The sequence below is a fragment of the Chrysemys picta genome, chromosome 14, assembly GCF_011386835.1.
Source record: "Chrysemys picta bellii isolate R12L10 chromosome 14, ASM1138683v2, whole genome shotgun sequence".
Classification (NCBI taxonomy): Eukaryota; Metazoa; Chordata; order Testudines; family Emydidae; genus Chrysemys; species Chrysemys picta.
In genome coordinates this window covers 9,711,791-9,738,122 of record NC_088804.1, presented here as the reverse complement: position 1 = coordinate 9,738,122, position 26,332 = coordinate 9,711,791, and the positions used below count along the sequence as shown (strand labels likewise).

At 41.5% G+C, this 26,332-nt stretch overlaps 1 protein-coding gene across 8 annotated transcripts in view; it reads left to right on the top strand.

Annotated features, from left to right (window-relative positions):
- Window positions 1-26,332, top strand: part of NUP93 (nucleoporin 93) — a 137,833-nt gene that overhangs the window by 70,746 nt on the left and 40,755 nt on the right. For all 8 annotated transcript variants that reach the window (XM_065566957.1, XM_065566959.1, XM_065566960.1 and 5 more), the window contains 2 exons: window positions 15,291-15,353; window positions 19,243-19,371. In XM_065566957.1, the coding sequence (XP_065423029.1) occupies window positions 15,291-15,353; window positions 19,243-19,371 (192 nt within the window). The remainder of the gene's footprint in view (window positions 1-15,290; window positions 15,354-19,242; window positions 19,372-26,332) is intronic.

Here is a 26,332-nt window from a genome sequence, read left to right as displayed (position 1 = left end):
GTCCTAAAGCTCATGTGCCTTGTTAATGTAACACACAAATAATGCTTGTACATCAGGAGAGTTCCTTAGCAAGGGTGGAGTACAATCAGGAGAAAAATGGAAGCCTTTTGTCTACAGTGTGTACTTACCAGATTGGTGTAATGGTCTAAGTATAAAAAGTTTAAATCACAGGCGTATACCATACATAGGTAAAGTAGATTTGCAAATAAATAACATTTTCATTAAAATGTATCCTTGATTGCAGTAGGAAATGATTAAAGATATGCTTTTATCACCATGTATTGTAATATATAACCATTCAAATAATAATTGTATAATTATAACAGGCATATTCTTACTGACTTCTGTATTCTTTTATTGTAATGATCAGCACTTTAATCATTCATAAATAATTTAAATGATTAGCTTATGGAATGTATCGGTAACGTGGTATGAAAACATCATTTTTAAAGGCTACGAGATGTTTAAATTTAGTATTTAAAGATATTGTGGTATATTTTAATTTCCTTCCTCAAAATAGCTTTGTCTCCACTATGGAGAAAGGATTTCTGTATTTTGCAAGGGAAATGCTGCCATGTTGGAATTACTTAGAGTGTTAACCAAGTATCTCTGATTATTTAAAATATTTTGGAATAATGGACGAACTGACCCCTGTTTATTTTGTGACTTGTCTGGATGATTTTGCTAATGTTTCCTAAATGCTTATTTAAGAGTGCATAACTTCAGAACTGTTGATTGTTTCAAAATACAGTTTTGTATAAATTGTGCTATAGAACGCCTGTAGTTCTTGAAACTGAAATAAATATAACCTCGCCTCTTTTTTTTTTTGTAGCTTTATCCAGCTTATCGGTGTACGAGCAAAATAAAGTGGATTTTACTTTTGTAAGGTTTTCTTTTGCATGTGGGGTTGTTTTGTTTCAAATTACTGTAAAAATGTTGCAGTAAATAGCATTGTGAATGTGCTGCAATAACTAAACCTGTCTGTGCTCTGATTCTGTATTGGCATCCTGCTTTAACTTGGTTATCATCTTTACAATGCTGGCAGTATTTCAAGGGCTCTCTGAACCAGGCGTTGTCCCTCTGTCAATGGGCGTTGCTGCGCTCAAGCAATGGGCCCTTAAAATATGGATAGATGGTGGAAGGCTCTCACTTCTACCTTTTTATTCAAGAAGAAAGGTTACTAGTACTCACAAGGATTGTGCAGGAAACAGGTACATGTGGATTGCTGTAACACGTTGAGAGCATGGTGTTTAGAATCCTTGCATATGATTTGGTTTGAGAATGGGAAGTGTGTCAAACTCAAAGCATTAAGCTAGCTAGATAAAGGGGCAAGAGGAGGAGAGAATACAGATATTTCCATTAGATTTTACATCAAATATTTAGTTGAATTTTAAGATGTAACTTTTTTATATATCCCTAAAACTGTGGAAGAATATGTATGCAAATACTGATCAGTAATGTGATCAGTTTCTAAAAAGCTGCAGACATACATGTATTGCATAGAAGCGGTAGGGTTCGTATGCTAAAATAAAACAGGCAGCTCATCATAGAAGAATACAGCCTCTACAGCAGAGGTAGTGAGTGGCAGGGGCTAAGAACGAAAGAAGGATTACATTAAAATGTGGGAAATGGCATGGAGGGGATTGGTTAAGTGTTAATTACCGGACTATTTGTCTAATACACTGTTTCTCTTGACAGTGTTCCAGGAGAGACATGTAATAATCTAAGAGTGGTCAATCTTTTATGAATCAAATTGGCAGGTTAGCACTCGGATTCTAACTATATTTTCGGAAGAAACTAGTTTTCTATCTGCAGTTCCAGAGAGTTCTTGTGTCTGGCGACACGTTAATGATAATGCTGAGTAAGACCGTCACACATATTGTTAATAGACCGAGTGCTTATCTCCTCAGTGCCTTGTTTCCTGTTCCTTGCACGCCCATTTTGTCTAAGGATTCTTAATGGAACCTGGAGAGAAATCTGCCTGCATGGCGGCTGCACACTCCCTCTGTTCCCCTACATTTATAAGTCTGTCCTTTGGTGCTGACAGATTTCCAGTGACTGGTTTCTCAGTTCAAACAATCTCTCAAGGCTCGTGATCCAGCCCATCAGTGCAGAGAATTGAGGTGTGGTCCTCTGGGGTAACTGTGCGTTGAGCTTTCCTGCCCTTTAGATGCAAGAACACGGCCCTACCGGCAATTAAAAAGGAAAAAGTACAAATGGGGCTTGTCACTAGATTATTTGAGCATAGTTTCATGCTAGAGGAGAGAGCGCACAGCTTCGTTTTCTGGAAAATTGTGTGGTAACTACGGAACTAAAATGGCAGCAGATGTAGTAATAAAATGGCGTCATCAGTAAAATTAGTTTTGGTGGCCTGATTCAGGGTGTTCCTCGGCTTGGTTTCAGGAAGAGATGCCTTCAGTGGCAAGTGTTACCCTGTGGTGCTAGTTATGACTGGCACTTTTTAAGACCAGGCAAGAACACCTGAATCATTTTGATCTTCATTTAACCCCAGTATTCCATTTAAAGGAATGATGTTGGAAGAAGCTGGAATAGTAGCTTACCAGAGTAGATGATCTGAAATGATCTTTCTGTGTTACATTACATTGCTTCCTTATTGCCGTTTATAGACGATAGCACTTTGGATCCCAAAGCCTTTAGAGAGGAAATAAATGATAATTTTGTTTATTTCAAGCAAAACCGCTGGTTCCTAAGAACAGCCAAAGTGCAGTGTTTTATTTTGATTCTAGGTACTATGGTGCATACACACTTTTGTAGATTTGCAATAATGTTTCATTGTTTCTGCCATTTTTTTATCAGGATGCTAACGCGGGTGCATTTATAAGACAGGAGAGATACAATAGCTCCATTGATGGTTCTGAACAAAATCCCAGAGCAGACTCATTCTCTGCATTTAAAAATCTTGTTGAAAACAGAATAAAAGACATTCACTAGTAAATTAGAAAATGGGAGAATTATCTAGGATTGCAGTTTGATAAGATTAGTCACCACCTCAACTTCTGGTGTGTATGGTTCATTCACTTCTGTCTAGAGCGGATGCCATTGCTAATGGTGAAACACCTTGTGCCAAATTGCTTTGGATGAATCAATCTCTTATGCTGAACCAATCTATCAGGGTGGGTCTATCCCCCATTTCAAATAATTGTATTGTGAGCAGTGCTATAAATACAATGTTGCCCTTTAACCAAAATGTCAAATTTTAATTGTTTGCTTTCACTAATACTAATGGGAGCTGTGGATGCAATTATTATTATTTTTGTTTTCGGGTATATTGTACCAGTGTTGTTAGCAAGCTGAGCTAGCACATTTGGGATGAACAGTGCAATAGTTGGCCATTCTATCTTAAACAATGTACAAGAGATCAATCACCTGGGTTCTCTTGTTTAGCTTTTGACTTTTCCATCTGGAAAGGTGGCTGCCTTCTTCCTCTGCCCTTTTCTCCCTTCTCAGATATGGTGCGTCTATTCTTTGCCATGATATCTAAATAGATCAGGGTTCTTAGTAACGTTACATCTTGTTTATTATTTATACAGTGAACAGCGTCTGTCGAGTGCTTTATAGAACAAATAAGACTTAAGCACTTTGGCATTGGAGACTATGATTTAATTGTAGACATGACACAGAAAGTGAGAGTATGAGGATATCTAACAGTGGAGAGGGGAGGAATAGGAGAAGGGAGGATAATGCTTATAATACTTGTGTGTATCCTGTCCGTGACTGTCGTAAAAGCTGATGCATACAGAGGGATTCTGCAGCATTTCCTACAATCTATCATTTAAAGAGGCACAGTCTCAGGCAATTTGCCCCACATGTAGGTTTTGTAAAAATAACATCATACAAAATCTGACACCAATAGAAATGTTTGTGACTTAAAAAAAACCACTATAGAAACAGTCTTTTAACTCCACATTCCCCTATGCTGTCTGCATTTCAACCACGGCAACGTTGGGAAGGTGTCTTAGAACCCGAAAGCAAAATTGGCTGGTACACAAAAGTGAAACTGGCTATTCCGATTTCATTGTCATGAAATGGGGGAAAAAACAGCAGAAATATTTTAAAAAATTGATTTTAAAAATTTCAGTTTGCGTGTGTTACAAGTAATACAGGTAAGAGTATGTTTTTGTTAACAATATGATTTTTTTAACCCGATAGAGTCCCTTTTAAGATTAAAAATATGTCCAATTTTATAATTAGGTGTGGGATTATTAAACCTCACAAACTCCTGTGATGTCGGTAAAACAAGACTACAAAACCACATGAATTGAAACATTTCTGTGGATTTCCATGTGCTGTTAGGAAGTGAAGCAAATTGTAACTATCATTTAATGTAATAGAGTAGGAGGTTGCAATAGAGCAAAAGAGGACACCAAACAAAATGATATTGAATTAGAAGAAACCAAAATCAAGCTGAGACTTATTTTCCTATGCCAATAGTGATGATCTCTGCTCAGAAATAATCCGCATGAGTAACACTGCATAGCAGGAATATAGTTATATTTTGTGACTCCAGTGTGAGTGACTGACACTATGTACCAGCAGGGAATAAATGGCAAATGCTATTTATAGTCACTGTATACACCTTTCACTCTCCTAGATGGCTGTGTGCAGCCAATATATTTTGGAGAACTAACATTTGTCGCATATGGCACAGTGGAGCTATTTAATAGCAGTAGAGAATATTAAGTGTGTATCTGTGCTGAAAGGTCGTCTGGTGGCTAAAGCACAGGACTGGGAGTTAGGAGCTATGGGTTCTAATCCTGGCTCTGCCAATACACCCGTATCTCCTTCACAAAGGTAATGCAAAGATTAACGATGATCTGTCACTTTGAGATCCTTCTGGAGATAGAAGGTGGTAGAAGAGTGTGAAATATAGTTAGTCTGTTAGCTAACAGACAATTGACATTATTCAACCTAGTGAGTTCAGTTGTCGTGTGCCTTGCAGCCGTTGTAAACGTTCTTGTGCTGCCCTCTTAGTCACTCAACCCTGTCTACTTAGTCCACATGTCAAATAGACATACATTTCTTTTCCCATCCTGCTTCCTTTGAAAGTTACCAAGAATGAGAAGCATGATTGAATTGGTCCATCCTCCCTGAAAATGTGGTCATTGCCTGCCTCTTTTAAATCCAGTGTACTGTAATTCGCCATTGTCATATCTGTGTGAAACAGTTAGTCCAAGTGTAATCCCTTTTTCCTTGGTCTTTCATTTCTTTATAGTCTTTGAGTGACTATTTGTTCAGTCACCTTGCCGCTAGCAGTGAACACGCCTGCATGTGTGTACAATGCCTAGAGCCGTCCTGTGTGCAAAGTTGTGATTTGTGGAGCTTTACTCTGACTCTCAGGATGATGGAACTTGAGAGTGTTTTCAGCAATCCTGCCTCACTGTATCAATCCCCATGTGGTGATCTCCTAGCCTGTCTTATGCCCGCTGTAGACTTTGTGGGCCACATTTTCAAAAACTAGTCTCTCTGGTGTTGCAGGTGCAACTGCAGGAACAGTGATAGGCTGCAGATAGATATTGGGTCTACCTGATTTGTGGGCGCACATGTTGCGTGTGTTTAAAAAGCCAGTAGACGCATTCTGTCATTTGTACCTGTAATTGATAGAGGGCACAAAGTTAGTAATCATTATTAGCAGAATAGACCATAAAGGGAGCCTTTTCTCATAGCTCCTCCACTCCTATCAAGATGATGCCAATTCATATCTCTTATCCTTACCTTAGAGGCATTATGTCTGTCAGGGGAGAACATTTCACATCTCCATTTGCCAGATCCAAATGGTTTCATCAAGAGCCAAAGATCATGCACCATCTGCTCCACGAATCTGCGAACTTCAAGAGAAACTGTTCTTTCAGCAGTTTCGAGAGCTTTCCCTGCTGTAGCTAAAAGCAGTACTGACATTACTGCAACAGAACCCCGCAAAGCTGCATCCGAAAACTCTGTTTCTAGCACAGATCGGCTTGTCTAAAGTGGTTAAAACAGTCCTAGCAAAGATGTCTCACTGCAGGCACTAATCTACAGCATGGAGCAATTTGCTTGTAAATATTTGCCCTAGGCTCACTGTGTAACACAGAGATTAAAAGCCGCATTTAAAATTGAGCACTACATCAATGATACCCTGACAGAAGGGCAGAGAGGTCCTGCTCCACCTGATGCCACCTTTTAAAGCAAAAGTTGCAACCTGCGGCTTCAAAACAGCATGCAGCATCCTTGAACAGCCTTCCTGGCAAATGACAGATACCCCCTTTTTAGTTTTGCAACATATGATGCCCCCTGCTGAACAGTTAGTTCTATGCATAACTACCCAGCCAGAAATTGTGCCGCTATACTAAAAATACGTTACTGTGGCTATATGTCAGCTCTCTGTACAGCATTTTGTTGCTGTAGGAGTAATTTCTGTGGTCCTCTTCGTCTGTAGTGGATTAACACATATTAAAATATATATGAAAGTAGCCTTGCAAAATTCAACATGCTTGAAGCAGTGTGTTGCATAGTTTTGCTTTGCTTTTAAAAAAAGCGCAAGTGAAGTATCTTTAGGACCATCCCTGCGACCAGAATGATTGAGTTGTGTTTGTGCCTGAGTTGGTACATTTTCATGACTTAATATGTTTGAAATACTAACCACTGCAAAACGTATGTTACTCTCTGACCTTCAATTTAAAATGAATTAAATATGACCCACCATCCCATGGTGCTCTTAGACATGGTGGCAGTGGGGAACTGGTTGCCAACCTCTAAGAATGCAGCCAAAAGAGCAATAAATCTCCCTTGAGCAAACTATTTGAATTTCTCAGTGCAGCGTTCTGTGTAACGATGATTGACACTTACATTTTACCCCCTTAAACTTCAACATGTTTACTCCCTCTGATGCCGAGTAGCTGATTCCTGACCATGGGGAAATATGAATATTTCCAGTGTGCTCGGCTGCCTTTTTTCAGCTCAATCAATAATGGAAATCTCTTCCCATTTCAGAAATTCCTGTAGGATTTCCTAGCATAAACATAATGACAGGGAACTAATGCTTATTTGCAGTTTGACAAGCTCAGCTGCCTTTCTCAAACTCTGCCAACTTTCCATTCTGCTAAGCCCTGAAGTGCTAACTTCACCTCTCATTGAGTGTTAGCTTTTATCTTGTCTAATTTAAGGGTAGAAGAGGTAGGTCTCATTGCGGTTCTCCATTGAGACCATCTGTTCTGCCATTGAGCCAAGGACATGTTCCCTCCACAAAGACCAACTCATTTGCAAGGTGTGTGTTTGTTGAACAATTAATACTCTGCTCTATACAGTGTGGCTACCCCTGTTCTACCTTCCTTCTTCACTTATCCATGCATTCTAACTTAGGACTTGACCATCCACTCCTTACTTGCACACAACTTCCAGTGCCCACTAACGCTAATTTCAGATTTAAGTGGGAGCTTGTTGTGAGTAAGGACTTCTGGATTGGGTCCTTGGCAGTGGGATCTACTTTTGCCCCGTCTAAAATTCCCTAAGAGGAAAATCAGTTGTATAAAGCTTGCTGGGTCTTTCGGTCTCAGGCAGCAGATCCTAGGATAGCTGCCATGATACTTTGGAAGAAACCGTATACCTCGTATGCATGCCAAAATCTGTACCTGCGTCCAAAATCTATGCACAAGCTGAATCTACAGTAGAACCTCAGAGTTACGAACACCAGAGTTACAAACTGACCGGTCTACCACACTCCTCAGTTGGAACTGGAAGTATGCAATCCAGCAGCAGTAGAGACGAAAAAAAAAATAAATAAAATAAAAAGCAAATATTGTACAGTACTGTGTTAAATGTAAACCACTAAAAAAGAGAAAGTTTAAAATTTTTTTGACAAGGTAAGGAAACTTTCTGTGCTTGTTTCATTTAAATTAAAATGGTGAAAAGCAGCATTTTTCTTCTGCTTATTAAAGTTTCAAAGCTGTATTAAGTCAATGTTCAGTTGTAAACTTTTGAAAGAAAAACGGAAATGTTTTGTTTTGAGTTACAAAGATTTCGGAGTTACGACCTGCATTCCCGAGGTGTTGGTAACTCTGAGTGTCTACTGTATTTGTTTTGCTGTTATATCAGCTACAACGCGAAAACCCTCAAAAGATCTGCAAAAACTCCCAAAGGATGTGCGATCTCAGAAATGTGAGAGGAGCCTGAGCAAAGCCGAGTACTACATGTGCGACTCTGGAAAGTCCTCATCTTCCACAGAGGCACGGAATTACTACTAGGGGCATGGCCACACCAGATCATGTTACTTGGAGCCCATCTGTCATAAAAACAGCAAAGGTGTAACCAATACTGATAGACAATCCGTTCTATACAGTAGGGCCTCTTATTGTTTTAGTAACCTCCAGGCAGTTTTGCTGTATATTGCATGTTTCCAGACTGAGCTATCCTTGAAAGTAAAGCATGTCAAGGCATACCAATGCTAGGAGTATATTCAAATAGTTATCCGACTCTTTCTTAACCAAAGTATCAGGGGGTAGCCGTGTTAGTCTGGATCTGTAAAAAGCAACAGAGGGTCCTGTGGCACCTTTAAGACTAACAGATGTATTGGAGCATAAGCGTTCGTGGGTGAATACCCACTTTGTCAGACGCATGCTAAAGTAAACCACTGCAAATAGAAATAATTATAAATAAATCAAGATGCTTCATCTGGAGCTTCCATCGCCAATGTATAGAGGCCACCACTGAAGAGTGGCTCTGTTGCCCACTATATAACTTTCTCTCCCACTTTTTACCCAAAGAAATTTCAATGTATTCAAAATCCAGTTATTTTAAGAATCTATAACTGGCCAAAAGCTACTGGTTTAACCCAGTTGGGAGGGAAAAAAAGGTCTCAAACTGTTCAGTTTATTTTCTCCTTTCTTTCCATGCCAGTGAAAAAGGAAACTTTGCCATCCCATAAAAGGCCCCAGTTCACTGAGTTGGCAACATTTGCTTCCTTGGAGGGCTGGAATACTGAGAGCAAGTATTAAAAGTATGGCCTGTTTGGTGGAAGTAATTAAGATCGTTCCATCAGCTAGGTGAGAATCTACTAACCTGATTTATTGCAGTAAATGAAAGAGACTTTCAGTCCTTTATCCAAAGGAGACCACTGAGACACACATTCCCTTTCTCAGCAATAATTATTTTTTTACGGAAACGCTTCCTTTCTGGGATTCAAACGTAAGCAGGAAGGTGCTGACTCCAGTCATTTCAGCCTTCTTGTCAGACAATGAAGGCAATAAACCTAACAGACATCAAATGATTTCAACCTTTGAGAGAGTAATCAAATGGCACAGATGGTCAAGCTTTATGCCTTCTTGGAGTTCTAGGTGTAGCTGTAATATAACCTCTTACGCCGCCGCTTCCTTAGAAGATAATGCCTTACAAATCGAGGTTCGGGGTTTTTTGTAAATTCTAGAAAACCTTATTTTACTGTCAGTTGTTATGGTAAAAGACTTACTTTACCTAGGAAAGTGGTCAATGTGCCTTAGAGTAGACCATGTCGTCTCTACCCTGAAGTCTTATCCACCTCTCATGTTTAATTTACAAGTTAACTTTTAGCACAGGCTTAGAGATTCTTTTTGATCAGAGACTGTAGCTACATTATTCTGTAAAGTGGACAAAAGTGAGGCTGGATTATTATAGGGAGGGCTGAGAGAACTGCATACTATTAAGGTAGTCCAGCACTTCCCATTATGAGACCCTGTTTTCAGAAACGTATAAGCATGCCGAACTTTAATAATTTGGGCTGAATTTTTCCGTGCCATATGTCTGCCTTAGGCTCATTGTTTTTCTTTGAAAATGTCAGCCAAAATGGTCCAGACATTTCTGAGAACGAGAGTAGAGAAAATACATTGGTTTGCCCACATTAAAAAATGTCTGGCAACCTTTTCTTTGAATAGATCTAGTGCCCTCAACTCAGGGACCTGAAATTTGGCAGGGTGGTGGCCTTGGTGTCAGGGATGTGCCTTCTGCCATCTCCCTGAAAATTTGCCCAGAGCTGGCCAAGTTATGAGCCTTAGAAAAATTGCAGTTCGTACATGCTCAGTAGAGACTTGTTAGAGCTTCACAGCTAAATTCCTTGAAGAATCCATCCATCCTGCACTGGGTATTCTGCAGCCTGGTGCTGCAGGGGACTGAGCAGGACTTTCCCTGCAAATGCAGCTCTGGGCTGCTGAGGGCTGGGCATTAGAACTGAGATCAGGGAGACTATATTTCTTGTGCTGTCATGATCCCTATGCTCACACCCAGGCAGTGAGGAGAAGGAGGAAGCTACCTGATACAGATGCAGAAGGGACAAAAGCTGGACCTGGGGAGGGGCTGATATTGGAGGGTGGGGGGAGACTAGGACTGGCTGGGGAAAAGGCTGAGATTGGAATGACAAATATGAGTATTGGAGACTGGGACTGGTAGGTGAGGGGAATGTGAAAATGGTATGAGGAGCTGGGGTGGGGAAGAGAGAGGAAGGGGATAGGACAGAAAGGGTCTGTACCCACTAAAGGGCGCCCTTCTCCAGAGTCTGGAATGGAACCCGAGATTCCAGTGTTTTACTATTCCTCTGCTGTCCGCAAATACCTGTGAAACCTATTGGCAGAGCGTGTCATCCCCCTTAAATGCTGGCTCTCATAGAAGATAACAACCTACTGCTGGTATCGGTTATGCTATTAGCTCAAGTGGCAGAGACCTCTACAGTAGAGCTAAAGGTTCCAATCCTGCTGACGACCCATGTGGGTGTCAAATTTGCCACATTATGGAATTTCGGTTCTCCATTTTGCTTGTTTTAAAATTCTACGAAACTGTTCACACACAAACTATGTTAAAAGAATATTATTAAGGTTGCAAAGTCAAGTACTCAAAAACAATCTTAATTCATCCCCTTTGTGTGTATGCATTGTGATATAATCTTGAATTACATGATCACATGGTATTTTTTCCAGAGGACCACTATCTGATTCAGCCCACAGGATGGACATGCCCTGGAGGATGAATCAAGGTTGTGTAGTGAAGGCGTCCGTTGTCCTTAGGATCTCTGCTTCTTTTTGTTGCAGAAGTTGGAAGGTGTGTAGTGAATGAGGCAGAGGATTGCAGGAAGTCAAAGCATGGTCTCATAGTTAAGGCAGCTGAATGCTGCCCACGAGAACTGGAGTCTATCCCTGCCTCTGCCACAACATTCCTGTGTGATGCTAGTCAAGTCACTTAAACCTAACTTTTCACAGGTTGTCACTAGTGTGTTCCTCTTTTTCTATGGCACTGACTTGGTACGCTGGGGTCTGATTTGCAGAAGGCTGAGCACTCTCAGCTGCGACTGACATCAATGGGAGCTGTGCTTTGCACATTTAAAGTGTTATGTAATGCTATGTAATCTGAATGATCAGGTCCTAGGTGTCTCAAATTGGCACACAAAATTAGTGAAAACTTGATCTTAAAATCTGTGTGCCTCAGTTCTCCAGCTGTAAAATTGGTATAATGCCACCCCTTCATCTCACAGGAGTGTTGTGAAAATAAATGAATTAATATTTATGGAATGCATCTCTCTCCCCCAGCCCCACTCGCGTCCCAATCCTACCACCCTCCCTGGTTCGAGAGAGGATTTTCCTCAAAGCAGGTATATGCAAATATTAATCTGTGCTTAAAACAAAAAACCATATGCCACTAGGTGGCAATGTAATCAACATGTAAGGAATATTTGTAATGTATGCCAGTTCTGGTTACAGACCCAGATGGAACAAGTGCCAGAATTTATTTTTGTTAAAACAAAGCATGAATTAAGTAGCTGGGATTAATTCCAACAGCAGCTGCTGGAAGCTCCCCCTTCAGAAGTTGAATGATTAGCTTCCGCTTAACTTAAAAAGTGGTTGTCATGTTCCAGACCTAAGTTTAACATGAGGTACATCTTCATTTTAAATCAATCTGTTTTCTTAGGATAGATATTGCGAGGTTTATTGCAGGTTTTTAAATCAATAGAACCATATATTCCAAGGCCAGAAAGGATCATTGTGGCCATCTAGTCTGCATAACGCAGGCCATGGAATTTCACCCAATAAACTCGTCAACAGGCCCACGACCTCTGGTTGAGCTAGAGCATATCTTTTAGACGGCTTTCAGTCTTGGTTTTAAAACTTCATGGCAGAGAATCCACTGCATCCTCAGGTAAACTGTTCCATTGGTTAGTTAGCCTCACTGTTTAAAAAAAAAAAATTGCACCTTATTTCTTAGCCAGGTACATGAGCAGTCATCACATCTCTCACCTCACCTCCCTTGGGGACAATATTCTGGGCTCTGCTCATATCACAGTAACCGCTTTCCCCCATGAAATCAATGATGTCCTCCCTTCTGCGCTGTTGGCTATTCTCAGGGGAGTCACAGACTCTAGTACAGGCCCTGGACATCTGAGTTCACGGAGCTCACAGTGGAAGGAGGAGAGTTGAGCTTTACTCAGTGAGGTGAGGAGTGCATAATTCTTCTCCGTTACATCATGATACAGCTCTGACTGCCACTCCTCGAAGAGAGTTCATTCGTCAGAGGAGAAATAGACACAGGGCCGGTGCAAGGAAGTTTCGTGCCCCAGGGTGAAACTTCCACCTTGTGCCATCCCCCCAGCCCTGTGGCAGCTCCCCCCACCTCCCCCCCGCCTTGAGGCACCCGCCCCCCGCGGCAGCTCCTCCCCCTCCCCTCCTCCCCCCGGTGGCACCTCCCTCCCCTGGGGAGCCGTGCGGCAGCTCCCCAGCCCAGCTCACCTCTGTTCCGCCTCCTCCCCGAGCACGCTGCCCCTGCTCTAATTCTCCTCCCCTCCCAGGCTTGCAGAGCCAAACAGCTGATTGGTGCTGCAAGCCTGGGAGGTGGGAGAAGTGGAGTGGTGACTGCACGCTTGGGGAGGGGGCGTAGGGAACACTGTAAAAGAAAAAAAAAAAAAATTGGGGGCACCGCTTTTTGGTGCCCCCAAATCTTGGCGCCCTAGGCAACTGCCTAGTTTGCCTTAATGGTAGCACCGGCCCTGAATAGACAGCAACCTCATCAAGGGTCACAGGGACCTGGGATGTCCAGGGTTACACTCAGCACCTTCAGCTTCCATCCCATCCAGACACCTGCAGCTCTGGGTCTCGGAGGAAGGGTTTTCTCTGTGAAAAATGAACAGCAATGACATATGGCACAGGAGGCATGTGACGTTCTCTGTAACCTCAGCGTCCTCCTGACAGGAGAGGAAACTTGTCCTCTGCTTGGTATGCTGGACAAAGAGCCTTGATATCCTAGAGGCCCTGCTTGTTAGAAACAAGCATTATTGCTCAGAAGGCACTTAAATTTGAGAGAAATACTCAAGGAATGACTCCCTGAAGATACCAGCAAACCTTCTTGATTAGTGATATTGGAAGGGTGGGGGGAGGTTAGCAGAGGAGCCAATCAACGATTCAGTCCTGTCCCAGTCCGTATGTGACTAGGGCAGTTACTGACAGCTGTAGTGATAGTCCCCAACCCTACCATTCAAATGCAGCACACAAGGATCATCTGTCTTGATTTATCTTTAGAATTTGAAATTCATCCTTCCTGGGTGCTCAAGTTTATTTAAAAAAAAATCATTCAATAAAGGCAAAACATATGTCACCTGCATGGGCTGTCTGTGTAATGTTGCCGTCAAATGGCTGGGGCACAGAGAATAGGGACCTGTTATTGTTGTCAGCTAACGAGTTCTCTAGTTGCTAAACTGGTTCAGGCCTGGATTTTGGGGGGGAACTGAAAAACAAGGCTTCACGTTCTGGTTACCTGTGTATGTATGACTTGTATAGCAATTGTCTGACTGTAATACATATATGTGTGCACACATGCACAAAGCTCTGGATCTGTAGTGCCAGTGTGTGACTAATCACCCAGAGTCAGTGCCATGTTTGTATTAAAAAAAGTCATCATCCCCCCCAAATTAAAAATGTAACACTCGAGACTGTATAAAACTGTCCTCCACTCTGTCACATTGCACAGCTTCGCTTGTGTAGGACCTATGGCAGATACCCTCCGTAAAGGGCTCAAACGTGTCTGAAACTGAGTGCTGTCCTATCCCGTGGAAGTCAGTGAGAGTTGAGGAAGTTCACCACTCCTCAGGACCCCTTCAGCACTAATTTGGGAACGAGGAGTGGTACTGATTGTCTGTAAGATCTGCGGGGCAGGGACCATCTGTTTGTTGTGTGTGTGCAGTGCATAACACAATTGGACTCCGATTCCTGATTGGGACCACTAGGTGCTGCCACTACCATATATTCTTATGATTAGTGCATATAACATCAAAGGTAAAACATGCTGACCTCCTACTCTTAATCTGCGAGCTTTCTTCAGTTAACACACACAGTTTGAAGTTATTCCTATTTTATCAGTCATTGTAATTGATATTTTTAGGGGAAATGAAAGTTGGTGGGTAGTTTTTTTTTATTTTTAAGGCTTACTAATGAGTTGACTCCAAGTCCAGGGATAGCAAACCTGGATGATTTGGTAATTGGAGATGCATCGCAGCAAAATTACAAAATAAAGAGATGTGAATTCTGCTCTAATAATTCTGCATCTTGGTTGGTCTTAGTGCTTGCTTCTGAAGGTAATGAATGAGATCCACTGCAAATCTTTGAAATACAACATGTTCTTGCTGATGAAGAGTAACACAAAAATAACATGCAGGTGCAGGCAAGGTATTAACTGCAATGGCTTGCATGTTTTGCTAACCTAGACCGGCCATGCGTGAGGAAAAAAATAATCTAAATAGATTTTTAAAAAATCCCCTTTTTTTGATGTGCTGAGGGGAGGAGGGAAAAGACTGCAAACTTTTCCAGAGTGTTTTTCAACAGTTAGTCATTTTACCTGTTTGCAACTAATTTCCTTAAGCTCTTATTCATGCTTTCCAGTTGGCTTCTAAAACTCTGCCCTTGCCTGAAGCTGTGAAGTCAAACCTTCTTTACTTACCAAGGTCCAACAATCTTATCTCAGCTTATCGCTCTAACAAGCTTTCACCCGGGTTCCCTCAAATGGGGAGCGAGAGGAAGCAGTTGCTGGGACAGAGATAAAAGAGAATAGAAGCAGGACCCTTCACTAGGATTTAATGCATATTAAAACAGGGGATTAATGTATTTTCATTTTCACATTGAGCTTTATGGGCATCTTACTGTACCTTGAGTGAAATAAAATGACCTTTAAACTCCTCAGGGGTGGACTGGGGAGAAAGCTGCTAGCACTTCTTAAAGTTGCAAGAGCTGAGTAGTGCAGTGTGCATCTGATGTAAGGCTGATTTTCAACTGAAACTGTATTTCTCCTTTCCATAGGGATTCCTGAAGAATGAAAAAGATAATGCTTTGCTGTCAGCCATTGAAGAGTCCAGGAAAAGAGTAAGTTGGAAAGTAGTATTAAAAAAAAAAAAAATCCTGAAGGACAGTTCTACAAATTAAATGCTGTATTTGATTAACAGACAAAATTTAAAAGCTCTTGAATCTTTCACCGTGTATGGAACAATTATAAATGGCTAGTATTACTTATTCCTTGCTCTATAAATAGAGTAAAATTTGTTTTCGTGAGCATAGCCTTTGAAACTGTAGTTTCAGAAAGTCCTTGCAGTATAATGAGTTTGATTCTGAGAATGTGGTAATTCTGTTAATGAGTGGGGTAGCCGTTATGGGTTTGACAATAGATCGGAGACCCACACAACACAGAGTATTGGACATTAGAACCTCTTTATTAAAGTGGCAACATCCTCTTTGTGACACTGAGAAACACTCTGATCCTTACTTATTAAGAAATGTCTTGGGGAGGGAGCAGACCCCCCAAATGATAACTTTCCATAAAAGGACAATATGCAATGAATTCACTGTAAGTATGTCTCAGTTTACACGTGCATATGACAAGTTGTGATGTTCTCAACATACAGTGAGTACTTGTGTTCAGAGTCCAGCAAGCAATAGTGCTATGAGATTTAACTATTGTGTGTATATATAACATTCAAAGCATCCTTATTAAATGGTTTGGTTTTTAGTGAGTAAATGTTCAGAGCTAAATTTTTTGTGTATAAAAATGATATTCGCTGAAGCTGTATGCAAAAAATATTGCAGCACTGTGTTTCTATATACACACAGACACTTGTTTTAATACCTAATTGGTATTTCTGTTTAACCATAAAGGTAATGACACCGCAGTGAAAATATGGAGCCTAGCTGGATCCAGTCCTGACTATATAAGAGTATTTAATATTATACAATAGGGAAGAAACAAAAATCTCATGATCTGTTTATATGCAGGCACCACAATTAAATGTTTGCTGTCAAATGCCATGGCCTTTTATGAAGTCATATATACTGATGCGTGTTTTTTCCAAAGGACAGTATCCTAACATTGGGCCATAATGCGATTGAAAAAAAATGAGTGCAGCCAACCAGAACATTTAGTCACACACCACAGTGCAAAATTGTAGGTGTATGTGAAAGAGAGAGTTGGATGCGGGAAAGGAAGTGAGATCGGGGTAGTCAATAGGCAGACGGAGGGCCAAATCTGGACTGCCAGACACTTTTGAACGGACCCTGAAATCTTTCTATTTACTTATTATCATTATTGTTGTTATTTTTATATTATTTTCTCTGGACCTTGAATATACCTTGACTGAGAAATTTAGACCTTGACAAAAAAAAATAATTGATTACACCTGATCTAAGATAATCTCCTCTCTATCTGGAGCTATTGGACATGTTAGGATATTTCCTGTCTCATTTGTTCGTGGCTACTTGTCACCATCACACCAATAATGAATGGGACTGCAATGAAGCAACATCTCTTCTCTAATGCTGTTGCTGAATGAATAATGAGCAAACTCTTTTCCTTCCGTGAGTTTAAAAGTCCTATCTGAAGGGCTCAGCGTCTCAGCAGTTTAGTCACTTTAGAGAGAAACTATCTTTGTTTCCAAGATAAGGTGGTCCCGTTTACTTCCCTGAATTTCGGAAAGGCTGAGAGAACTGGGCAACGTAGGGACTGACCCTGAAAGGTGCTGAGCATGAACTCCATGTGAGTTGTAGGTGTTTAGCACTTTCAGACCCTTAATCGTTGCTTTCCACACCTCACCGGGGCCTATTTGTGTTTCTTACAACGTTCCGTGGCTCCTCCCGACAACACCTGCCTGCAGTCCAGTGCCCCATGTTGCATACTGTTCTCCTGGCCAAGGTTAAGGTGGGCTGCCTTCAGCGTCTGTGAGCTCCACTCCTGAATGGGATACTGCCATGGCACTCCCCAGCCTGGCAAGCAGGTGACAGAAAGTGGGAAGTGTTTTTGCTGTGAAACCTAGCTCATTGAAATCCAGTGCCACTTCTGTCCCGGAATCCAACCTCCTACCCCATAAGAAGAGTCAATTAAGTCCTAAAGTACCTCTTCTTACAGCTTCTAGGTCTTCAGCAGGCCAAGTGATTGTTCTGTTATCATCTGCGGTGATTCCCCCCCCAAGCAGATGGAATACAGTCCCTGCATTCTGTATGTTGTTTATAAGACAGAGGCCTTAGTCAGGATCAGGGCCCCATTGTTCTAGGCACTGTACAAACACATAGTATGCCACTTAGATATCCTGAATTTTGATCTCTCTTCCCTAGTTTTTTCTTTTTAAATTCTTTAGGGGCGAAGTAATAATACAATGAAACCCTTTATTTTAACTGGACTGCCCAAGAGCCCACCAAAACTAGCTGCCTAATAGAGAGGCTAATCTTTTCAACGTAGGTGGAACAAATTTGACCTGGAAACCTTGGGTTTACTCTAAAATCAAGAACAGAGAAGGATGTGGGACAGGGAAGGTTGCCTGAAGAAATAGTCCTAGGTGCAGATTTCACTCACGTCACTCTTTATTGTTTCTGTGAGGGAGGCCCCCCACCCCCGGTTTGGAATGGGCTGACTTCTCCTCACACCCTGAGTGACAGATAGCTCTGCTTCCATATTGAAAAAGCATTAGAACCTAGATCTGACCCGGCCTCCCAGTCTCCCTAGCTTGGGGTATAATGCAGCGTGGTGGCAGATATGCCTGTAAAAAGGCACATCAGGTAATGGTGGCAGTGTGGGGATGGCATGATGGCCTCAGAGCAGATCCCTTTTGCCTAGTCTGTCACCTGCAGCTGTTCGTTACCCCAGAAAGAGGTGTCTTGTCATCTCTTCCCTCACTGATAGGCACCCAGCAAATGGATGGACTGCCCAAAATGGGACTTACCCTGGTTGAGATGTAGGTCTGGAGCAGGGCACAGTCGGCGGGGGTGGGGACTCCCAGCTCTATCCCCTTCATCTCCTTACTGAACTCACCTTTTAACAGCCCTAATGGTGTGGAGCAGCCAGCTTCTACTTGTCCCTGGACAAGGTTTTGAGATGCAAAGGGGGCAGTTCTAGTTGTGTTTATTGCCAGTTTTCCTATTAGCTATCTAGTAGTATTGGATACCGAGGAAGTATTTGACCAGTGATGTGAGGTGGCTGTAGTGTAGAGGGGTGGCGCTACCTGCCTCTGACGGAGCAACAACGATCAACCCATTCCTAACTGGTGGTCTTCCATGCAGAAAGTGAATACACAAGGCAATTTCAAATGCTCCTCGAAACCTAAAAGCGGAGCAGACGTTGCAGACTATGATTCCCTTACTTCCATTTACTTGGGCAATCTGATACAGAATTAAACCTGTAGTTAAGATGATAAGAAATCTTTTCCTCTTTTGGTACAGCAGGTCTGTGGACAAATACTGCATCATCTGCATTTCTACGCCAGACTTTTTGGCAACAGAAGCTGCAGTTGACACCAACTGATGAAAGTTGGGAGTTCAACCAATTCCCTGTGGTGTGTCTGGTAGAGATGGAATGAACCTCAGATTGCTCCGTGTGTTGCATCAGTAATGTACATCTTTGAAAGCAAACCTATTAATGTTATTTGTGTTACAGTAGTTCCTAGAGGCTTCAACCAGGAGCAGGGCTCAATTGTGCAAGGCACTCATTTTACAGAGCTAGACACGTGTTAAAATGCCTTTGTTTTGCTAGCCCTTTGCTTGTTTGAATCATCAAAAACCTGAACGAGAATACCTTCTAAATTATTTACTGCTGGACATTGGCTCTAGGGCTCTCTCAACATTCGTTAAACTAGTTAATGTTTTTCTTTACTTTTGATTCCTGTCTGTGCTTTACTTACAGCAGAACTAGTTAGTGGTTATAATTAATGTTGTCCTTTAAAGAGTATTTGGTGTTTCTGGGTGTTCCTTAGCTTTTATTTTTCTCTGCTAATAGACCTTTGGTATGGCTGAAGAGTACCACCGAGAATCAATGCTGGTCGAATGGGAACAGGTGAAACAAAGGATCCTTCATACGCTACTTGCTTCAGGAGAAGATGCTCTTGACTTTACCCAGGAAAATGAGGTATTTCTGAAATTTGATCAACATTGTGTGTGGTTCTATACAGTACACTCACAGCTAGTATTCCGGTGTTGCTGAATTCAATAGGGATTATTGTACAGATACGATTGTATGAAAAAAGAGAGGTTGTGGTATTTAGTTAAAAACCTCTCGTGAATTCTAAAGTGACCAGGACGTTTTAAAATGATTTTTATTTACTGAGTGATTTATACAGTAGAACACTTATTGTTGTTCCCATTTATTATGCAACAGCTTACACAGGTTGGAACTTGTTAGACACGTTGATCCCATCAACACCATTGGGGAGAACTTTGCCTGCAGTAATACCAAGGCAGCTCTGGTGAAGTCATTGTTGCTGCCTGGGTATAACTGTGGGTAGTGTCTAAACCTTACTCTTATCCTGTATCTCTCCAATATCATCTTGTACCAGCCTAGATAGATGGTATTCCTTCTACCTACAGCGGGCAGCTACATTCACTTGTTTGATTTGTCATGGGCTGACTTGGAGAAACCAAATGAACAGAGAAGTGTGGGAGTGTGATTTGGGTCAGGAGGGTTTTATCCTCCAAATTTCTCTGTGCTGAGACCAGTTTAACTGCAAGCCGCCTCTAATTCACATGCTTCAAACAGCAAATGTCACAGCTTGGGCTCCTATTGAAGGTGCCATTTTCTACGGAGGTTGGTGTTTTATGCTTCTGAGACCTCATCTGTATGTTTGTTCAATGCAAATTAATTAAAATGAATAAAAGAGTAACAAAATCATTTAAGGAAAGCTGGATACATACTCATGTGCAAATTAAAAAAAAAAAATTACCCAGTATATTCTTTTTTTTCAAAAACCCGACATTGTGAGCAGAACTGCACACAGCTGAGCGCAAAGCTATGGTAACGCTACTTCTTTTGTGCTGGGAGCACCAGGCCAAACTAGGTCCCTGGAGTGTGCAGTTACATCCCAGCCCACCAGCCACTGTTCCATGCAAAACTATAACCTTGAAGAGGAGAAACAGTGTATTACTGTGCTTAAAAGCCTGAAAACAGTCCCGTTTTTTAGCCTTGCTTTTTTCTCCTCTCTTCTGTAAAGCTCCTGTTCATTGGAGCAGTTGATGGCACTGCAAACTGCGGAGTATTATTATTATTTTTTTTTTAAATACTGGTGTTAATGGGCTATGGTCTGTATGGGGATTTGGAAATAATTAAAAGTTGTTAATGAAATGTTCCTCTTTGATTGCTGATCCCTTAAATATAGGTTAATCCAGTTAATACATTTCTTTTTATGGAAACCCCCTCCCCCTGGAAGGTATTTTACTGGTGCTTTACTGTGGCTTCCCGGCAGGCTGTCCAGCTTTGCTGTATTAGGAATGGCAAATAATGCAAGCTAAACTAATTTAAAACTAGGCAAGACCATCCCATTGTCTACAGACTCCCACGTCGCAAGCCTCAGAAGCTATTCTGGTATCTTCCAGCATCTTAATTGTGTGTGTGTGTGTGTGTGTGTGTGTGTGTGTGTGTGTGTGTGTGTGTGATCTTTGAAGTTTTCTTTTGCTTTTCTTTGAAACATCAGCTATTAGCTGCTGGCAAAAACTGGATACTGTAATTAGTAGCCCAACGGACGGCTCTGATTATGGCAAATCTTGTCTTCCTACATCTTTGATATCAAAATGGACACTAACCTCCTCCAAGGCACTTAAGACACAGAGTGACACCTGGGCGGAAAGAGATTTCCCCCAATAATTTTTGTGAATGAGTTTTATAGAATGATAGTGCAGATCCAGTCTCTATACTCCACTCTCCCCTTCAAAGCTCTTGTGGTATCAGTGTGTCATTTCAAGAGCATTTAAAATCCTTGATATATTCCAGTCCTTGCCTTGAGAAGTCAAAGGTCTGAGAGGTTTGAAGTGCATCTACTGTGTTAAAAGCCGGTTATCTAACCTCCCCACAGCAGGTTGTTCTTCTAAAGCCTTGTTCCAGTCAAATACGTTTTGTGTGTGTGTGTGACACAAACAGACCCAGTGCATAGAATATAGCAGAGGCTTAATTGATATCCTTTGGAGATGCAGAATCAGTTGAAAAGGCACAGCTCCAAACACAGCAGGAGGCAAGCCAGCCAGTGAGCCAGTTCTCAGGCTTTGGGCAAGCCAATTTGGGCAGACTGAAATACCAGTACATTACTCATGGAAATAAGACCAATTAACAGGCAAAGCGTGCAATTCAAAGAAGCCAGCACAGGACTTGCTTCTGAATCCTCCCTCCCCCCGCCAACTATTTCTCCCAAAAAACATGTTGCATGGGAAATGGGAGGAGATCTTGGGTTTTGTGTTACCCGTCTGAACCTGGTTGCGTGTTCCAGAACTGGACATGTAATCAGGCCAGTTCACATTAGCTTTTAGGCTTTTCTTTTGGCCTGTCATTCTGAGCGGCTGCTTTTTGCTCTATCCCGGATCCTCCCCTCCTGTTGTAAAGCTTTGCTGTCAAGCAGCCCGTTCCTGCAGTGAGGAAGAGGCACTACTGCTCTAAATCTTCCTTCTGCCCAGTATCGCATGCCTTCACATTCCCTGAATTCTAGGACTTCATGATGCTTTCAGGCAGCGCTGCACAAAAATGTGAGTATTTTGATGGGTGTTCTCCCATCCTGGTCTCCTGCACAGTAATATACTGTGTCTACTGGCCAAGCCATTTGGAGCTGTGACAAAATGTCTGCCCAGGTTTCTGCTTACAAATGTTCATATGCATATGAGATTGATGAATAATGCATCTTTATAAGCATGCGGTTTGTTGCACAAGTGAAAATAAATCCTCGGCTGAGTACAAATGAAGGAAGAATCCTTTGAAAAGGCAGCATTGTTGAGCAAAATTAATTTTAAAAGAGAAGTGTGATGACAGTGCTGTCTAATGGCAATTTTTGGAAATGGATACTTTTGAAAATAAATATTGCAGTCCTAGAAAAATCTTTTTAAAGACCTGAATTCTTGACAGGAAGAAACAAATGAGTCGTGAAAGCAGAATAAACCATTTAAATCGTAGGACACTACATAAACATAAGGGTGTGGATGTGCATATATATATTTCTCCAATTCAACCAACACATTTTCTCCCTGTGTTTCTTTTCCTGCTACTGTTGCATTTAAGATAATAACATAATACGTGTTGCCTTATCGGCTGCTAGTGTTTCTCTCTTCTTTTATAATCTCCACCCTTTTAAATATTTGATTACCTCTGCCCCCTTTCCCCATTTCACAGTAGAAATTGCTCTTTGAGGTTGCTGGTTATAAAATGACAGCTTGCACAGTGCTCTGTTATTCCATTTTGGGGCAGGGAGTGGCAAATGCCATGTTCCACGTTAACTCGTTGACTTTAGTGTCCACTTCTTAAAATGAGCCTAAAAGTGCTGTCTTCAATTTCCAATTCAGTTACAAGAGGTAATGCTGCCATTCTTCTTCGAGTGCTTGCTCATGTCAATTCCAAGTAGGTGTGTACGCACTGCAGGCACGGTCGTCGGAAGGTTTTTCCCCTAGTGGTAACCATCGGATCGGCTGTGGAGCCCCCTGGAGTCACGCTTTCATTGTGGTGTATATAGGTCCCTGCCGACCCGCTGCTTCCTCAGTTAAGAACATAACATAAGAACAGCCGTACCGGGTCAGACCAAAGGTCTATCTAGCCCAGTATCCTGTCTACCGACAGTGGCCAATGCCAGGTACCCCAGAGGGAGTGGACCAACAGGCAATGATCAAGTGATCTCTCGCCTGCCATCCATCTCCATCCTCTGACAAACAGAGGCTAGAGACACCGTTCCTTACCCATCCTGGCTAATAGCCATTAATGGACTTAACCACCATGAATTTATCCAGTTCTCTTTTAAATGCTGTTATAGTCCTAGCCTTCACAACCTCCTCAGGTAAGGTGTTCCACAAGTTGACTGTGCGCTGCCTGAAGAAGAACTTCCTTGTATTTGTTTTAAACCTGCTGCCTATTAATTTCATTTGGTGACCCCTAGTTTTTGTATTATGGGAATAAGTAAATAACTTTTCCTTATCCACTTTCTCCACACCACTCATGATTTCATATACTTCTATCATATCCCCCCTTAGTCTCCTCTTTTCCAAGCTGAAAAGTCCTAGCCTCTTTAATCTCTCCTCATATGGAACCCGTTCCAAACCCCTAATCATTTTAGTTGCCCTTTTCTGAACCTTTTCTAGTGCCAGTATATCTTTTTTTAGATGAGGAGACCACATCTGTACGCAGTATTCGAGATGTGGGCGTACCATCGATTTATAGAAGGGCAATAATATATTCTCAGTCTTATTCTCTATCCCCTTTTTAATGATCCCTAACATCCTGTTTGCTTTTTTGACTGCCTCTGCACACTGCGCGGACATCTTCAGAGAACTATCCATAATGACTCCATGATCTTTTTCCTGACTTGTTGTAGCTAAATTAGCCCCCATCATATTGTATGTATAGTTGGGGTTATTTTTTCCAATGTGCATTACTTTACATTTACCCACATTAAATTTCATTTGCCATTTTGTTGCCTAATCACTTAGTTTTGTGAGATCTTTTTGAAGTTCTTCACAGTCTGTTTTGGTCTTAACTATCTTGAGCAGTTTAGCATCATCTGCAAACTTTGCCACCTCACTGTTTACCCCTTTCTCCAGATCATTTATAAATAAGTTGAATAGGATTGGTCTGAGCACTGACCCTTGGGGAACACCACTAGTTACCTCTCTCCATTCTGAGAATTTACCATTAATTCCTACCCTTTGTTCCCAGTCTTTTAACCAGTTCTCAATCCATGAAAGGACCTTCCCTTTTATCCCATAACAACTTAATTTACATAAGAGCCTTTTTGTGAGGAAACTTGTCAAAGGCTTTCTGGAAATCTAAGTACACTATGTCCACTGGATCCCTCTTGTCCACATGTTTGTTGACCCCTTCAAAGAACTCTAATAGATTAGTAAGACACGATTTCCCTTTACAGAAACCATGTTGACTATTGCTCAACCGTTTGTTTTTCTATGTGTCTGACAATTTGCCCGGTACCAATATAAGACTTACCGGTCTGTAATTGCTGGGATCACCTCTAGACCCCTTTTTAAATATTGGCGTTACATTAGCTAACTTCCAGTCATTGGGTACAGAAGCCGATTTAAAGGACCGGTTACAAACCTTAGTTAATAGTTCTGCAACTTTGCATTTGAGTTCTTTCAGAACTCTTTGGTGAATGCCATCTGGTCCCGGTGACTTGTTACTGTTAAGTTTATCAATTAATTCCAAAACCTCCTCTAGTGACACTTCAATCTGTGACAATTCCTCAGATTTGTCACCTACAAAAGCCGGCTCAGGTTTGGGAATCTCCCTAACATCCTCAGCCGTGAAGACTGAAGCAAAGAATCCATTTAGTTTCTCCGCAATGACTTTATCGTCTTTAAGTGCTCCTTTTGTATCTCGATCATCAAGGGGCCCCACTGGTTGTTTAGCAGGCTTCCTGCTTCTGATACACTTAACATTTTGTTATTACCTTGGGAGTTTTTGGCTAGCCGTTCTTCAAACTCCTCTTTGGCTTTTCTTATTACATTCTTGCACTTAATTTGGCAGTGTTTATGCTCCTTTCTATTTGCCTCACTAGGATTTGACTTCCACTTTTTAAAGGAAGTCTTTTTATCTCTGACTGCTTCTTTTACATGGTTGTTAAGCCACAGTGGCTCTTCTTTAGTTTTTACTGTGTTTCTTAATTTGGGGTATACATTGAAGTTGGGACTCTATTATGGTGTCTTTAAAAAGCGCCCATGCAGCTTGCAGGGGTTTCACTTTAGTCACTGTACTTTTTAACTTCTGTTTAACTAACCTCCTCATTTTTGCATAGTTCCCCTTTCTGAAATTAAATGCCACAGTGTTGGGCTGTTGAGGTGTTCTTCCCACCACAGGAATGTTAAATGTTATTATATTATGGTCACTATTTCCAAGCGGTCCTGTTAGAGTTACCTCATGGACCAGCTCCTGTGCTCCACTCAGGACTAAATCGAGAATTGCCTCTCCCCTTGTGAGTTCCTGTACCAGCTGCTCCAAGAAGCAGTCATTTAAAATATTGAAAAATTTTGTCTCTGTATTTCGTCTTGAGGTGACGTGCACCCAGTCAATATGGGGATAATTGAAATCCCCCACTATTATTGAGTTCTTTATTTTGATAACCGCTCTAATCTCTCTTAGCATTTCATCGTCACTATCACTGTCCTGGTCAGGTGGTCGATAATAGATCCCTACTGTTATATTCTTTTTAGAGTATGGAATTACTATCCATAGAGATTCTATGGAACATGTGGATTCATTTAAGATTTATGCTTCATTTGATTCTACATTTTCTTTCACATATAGTGCCACTCTCCCACCGCACCCCCACACGACCTGTTCTGTCATTCCAATATATTTTGTACCCCAAAACAATTGTGTTCCATTGATTGTCCTCACTCCACCAGGTTTCTGTGATGCCTATTATATCAATATCCTCCTTTAACACGAGGCACTCTAGTTCACCCATCTTATTATTTAGACTTCTACCATTTGTGTACAAGCACTTTAAAAACTCGTCACTCTTTATTTGTCTGCCCTTTTCTGATGTGTCAGATTATTTTTTATGTGAATGTTTCTCGTCTGATCTGGCCCTTACATTATCCTCCTCCATCCTCTGCTCCTGACTATAACCTGGAGATTCTCTATCATTAAACTCTCCCCTAAGAGAAGTCTCTGTCCGATCCACATGCTCCTCTGCAGCAATCGGCTTTCCCCCATCTCCTAGTTTAAAAACTGCTCTACAACCTTTTTAATGTTTCGTGCCAGCAGTCTGGTTCCACTTTAGTTTAGGTGGAGCCCATTCTTCCTGTATAGGCTCCCCCCATCCCAAAAGTTTACCCAGTTCCTAATGAAAGTAAACCCCTCCTCTCTACACCATTGTCTCATCCACGTATGGAGA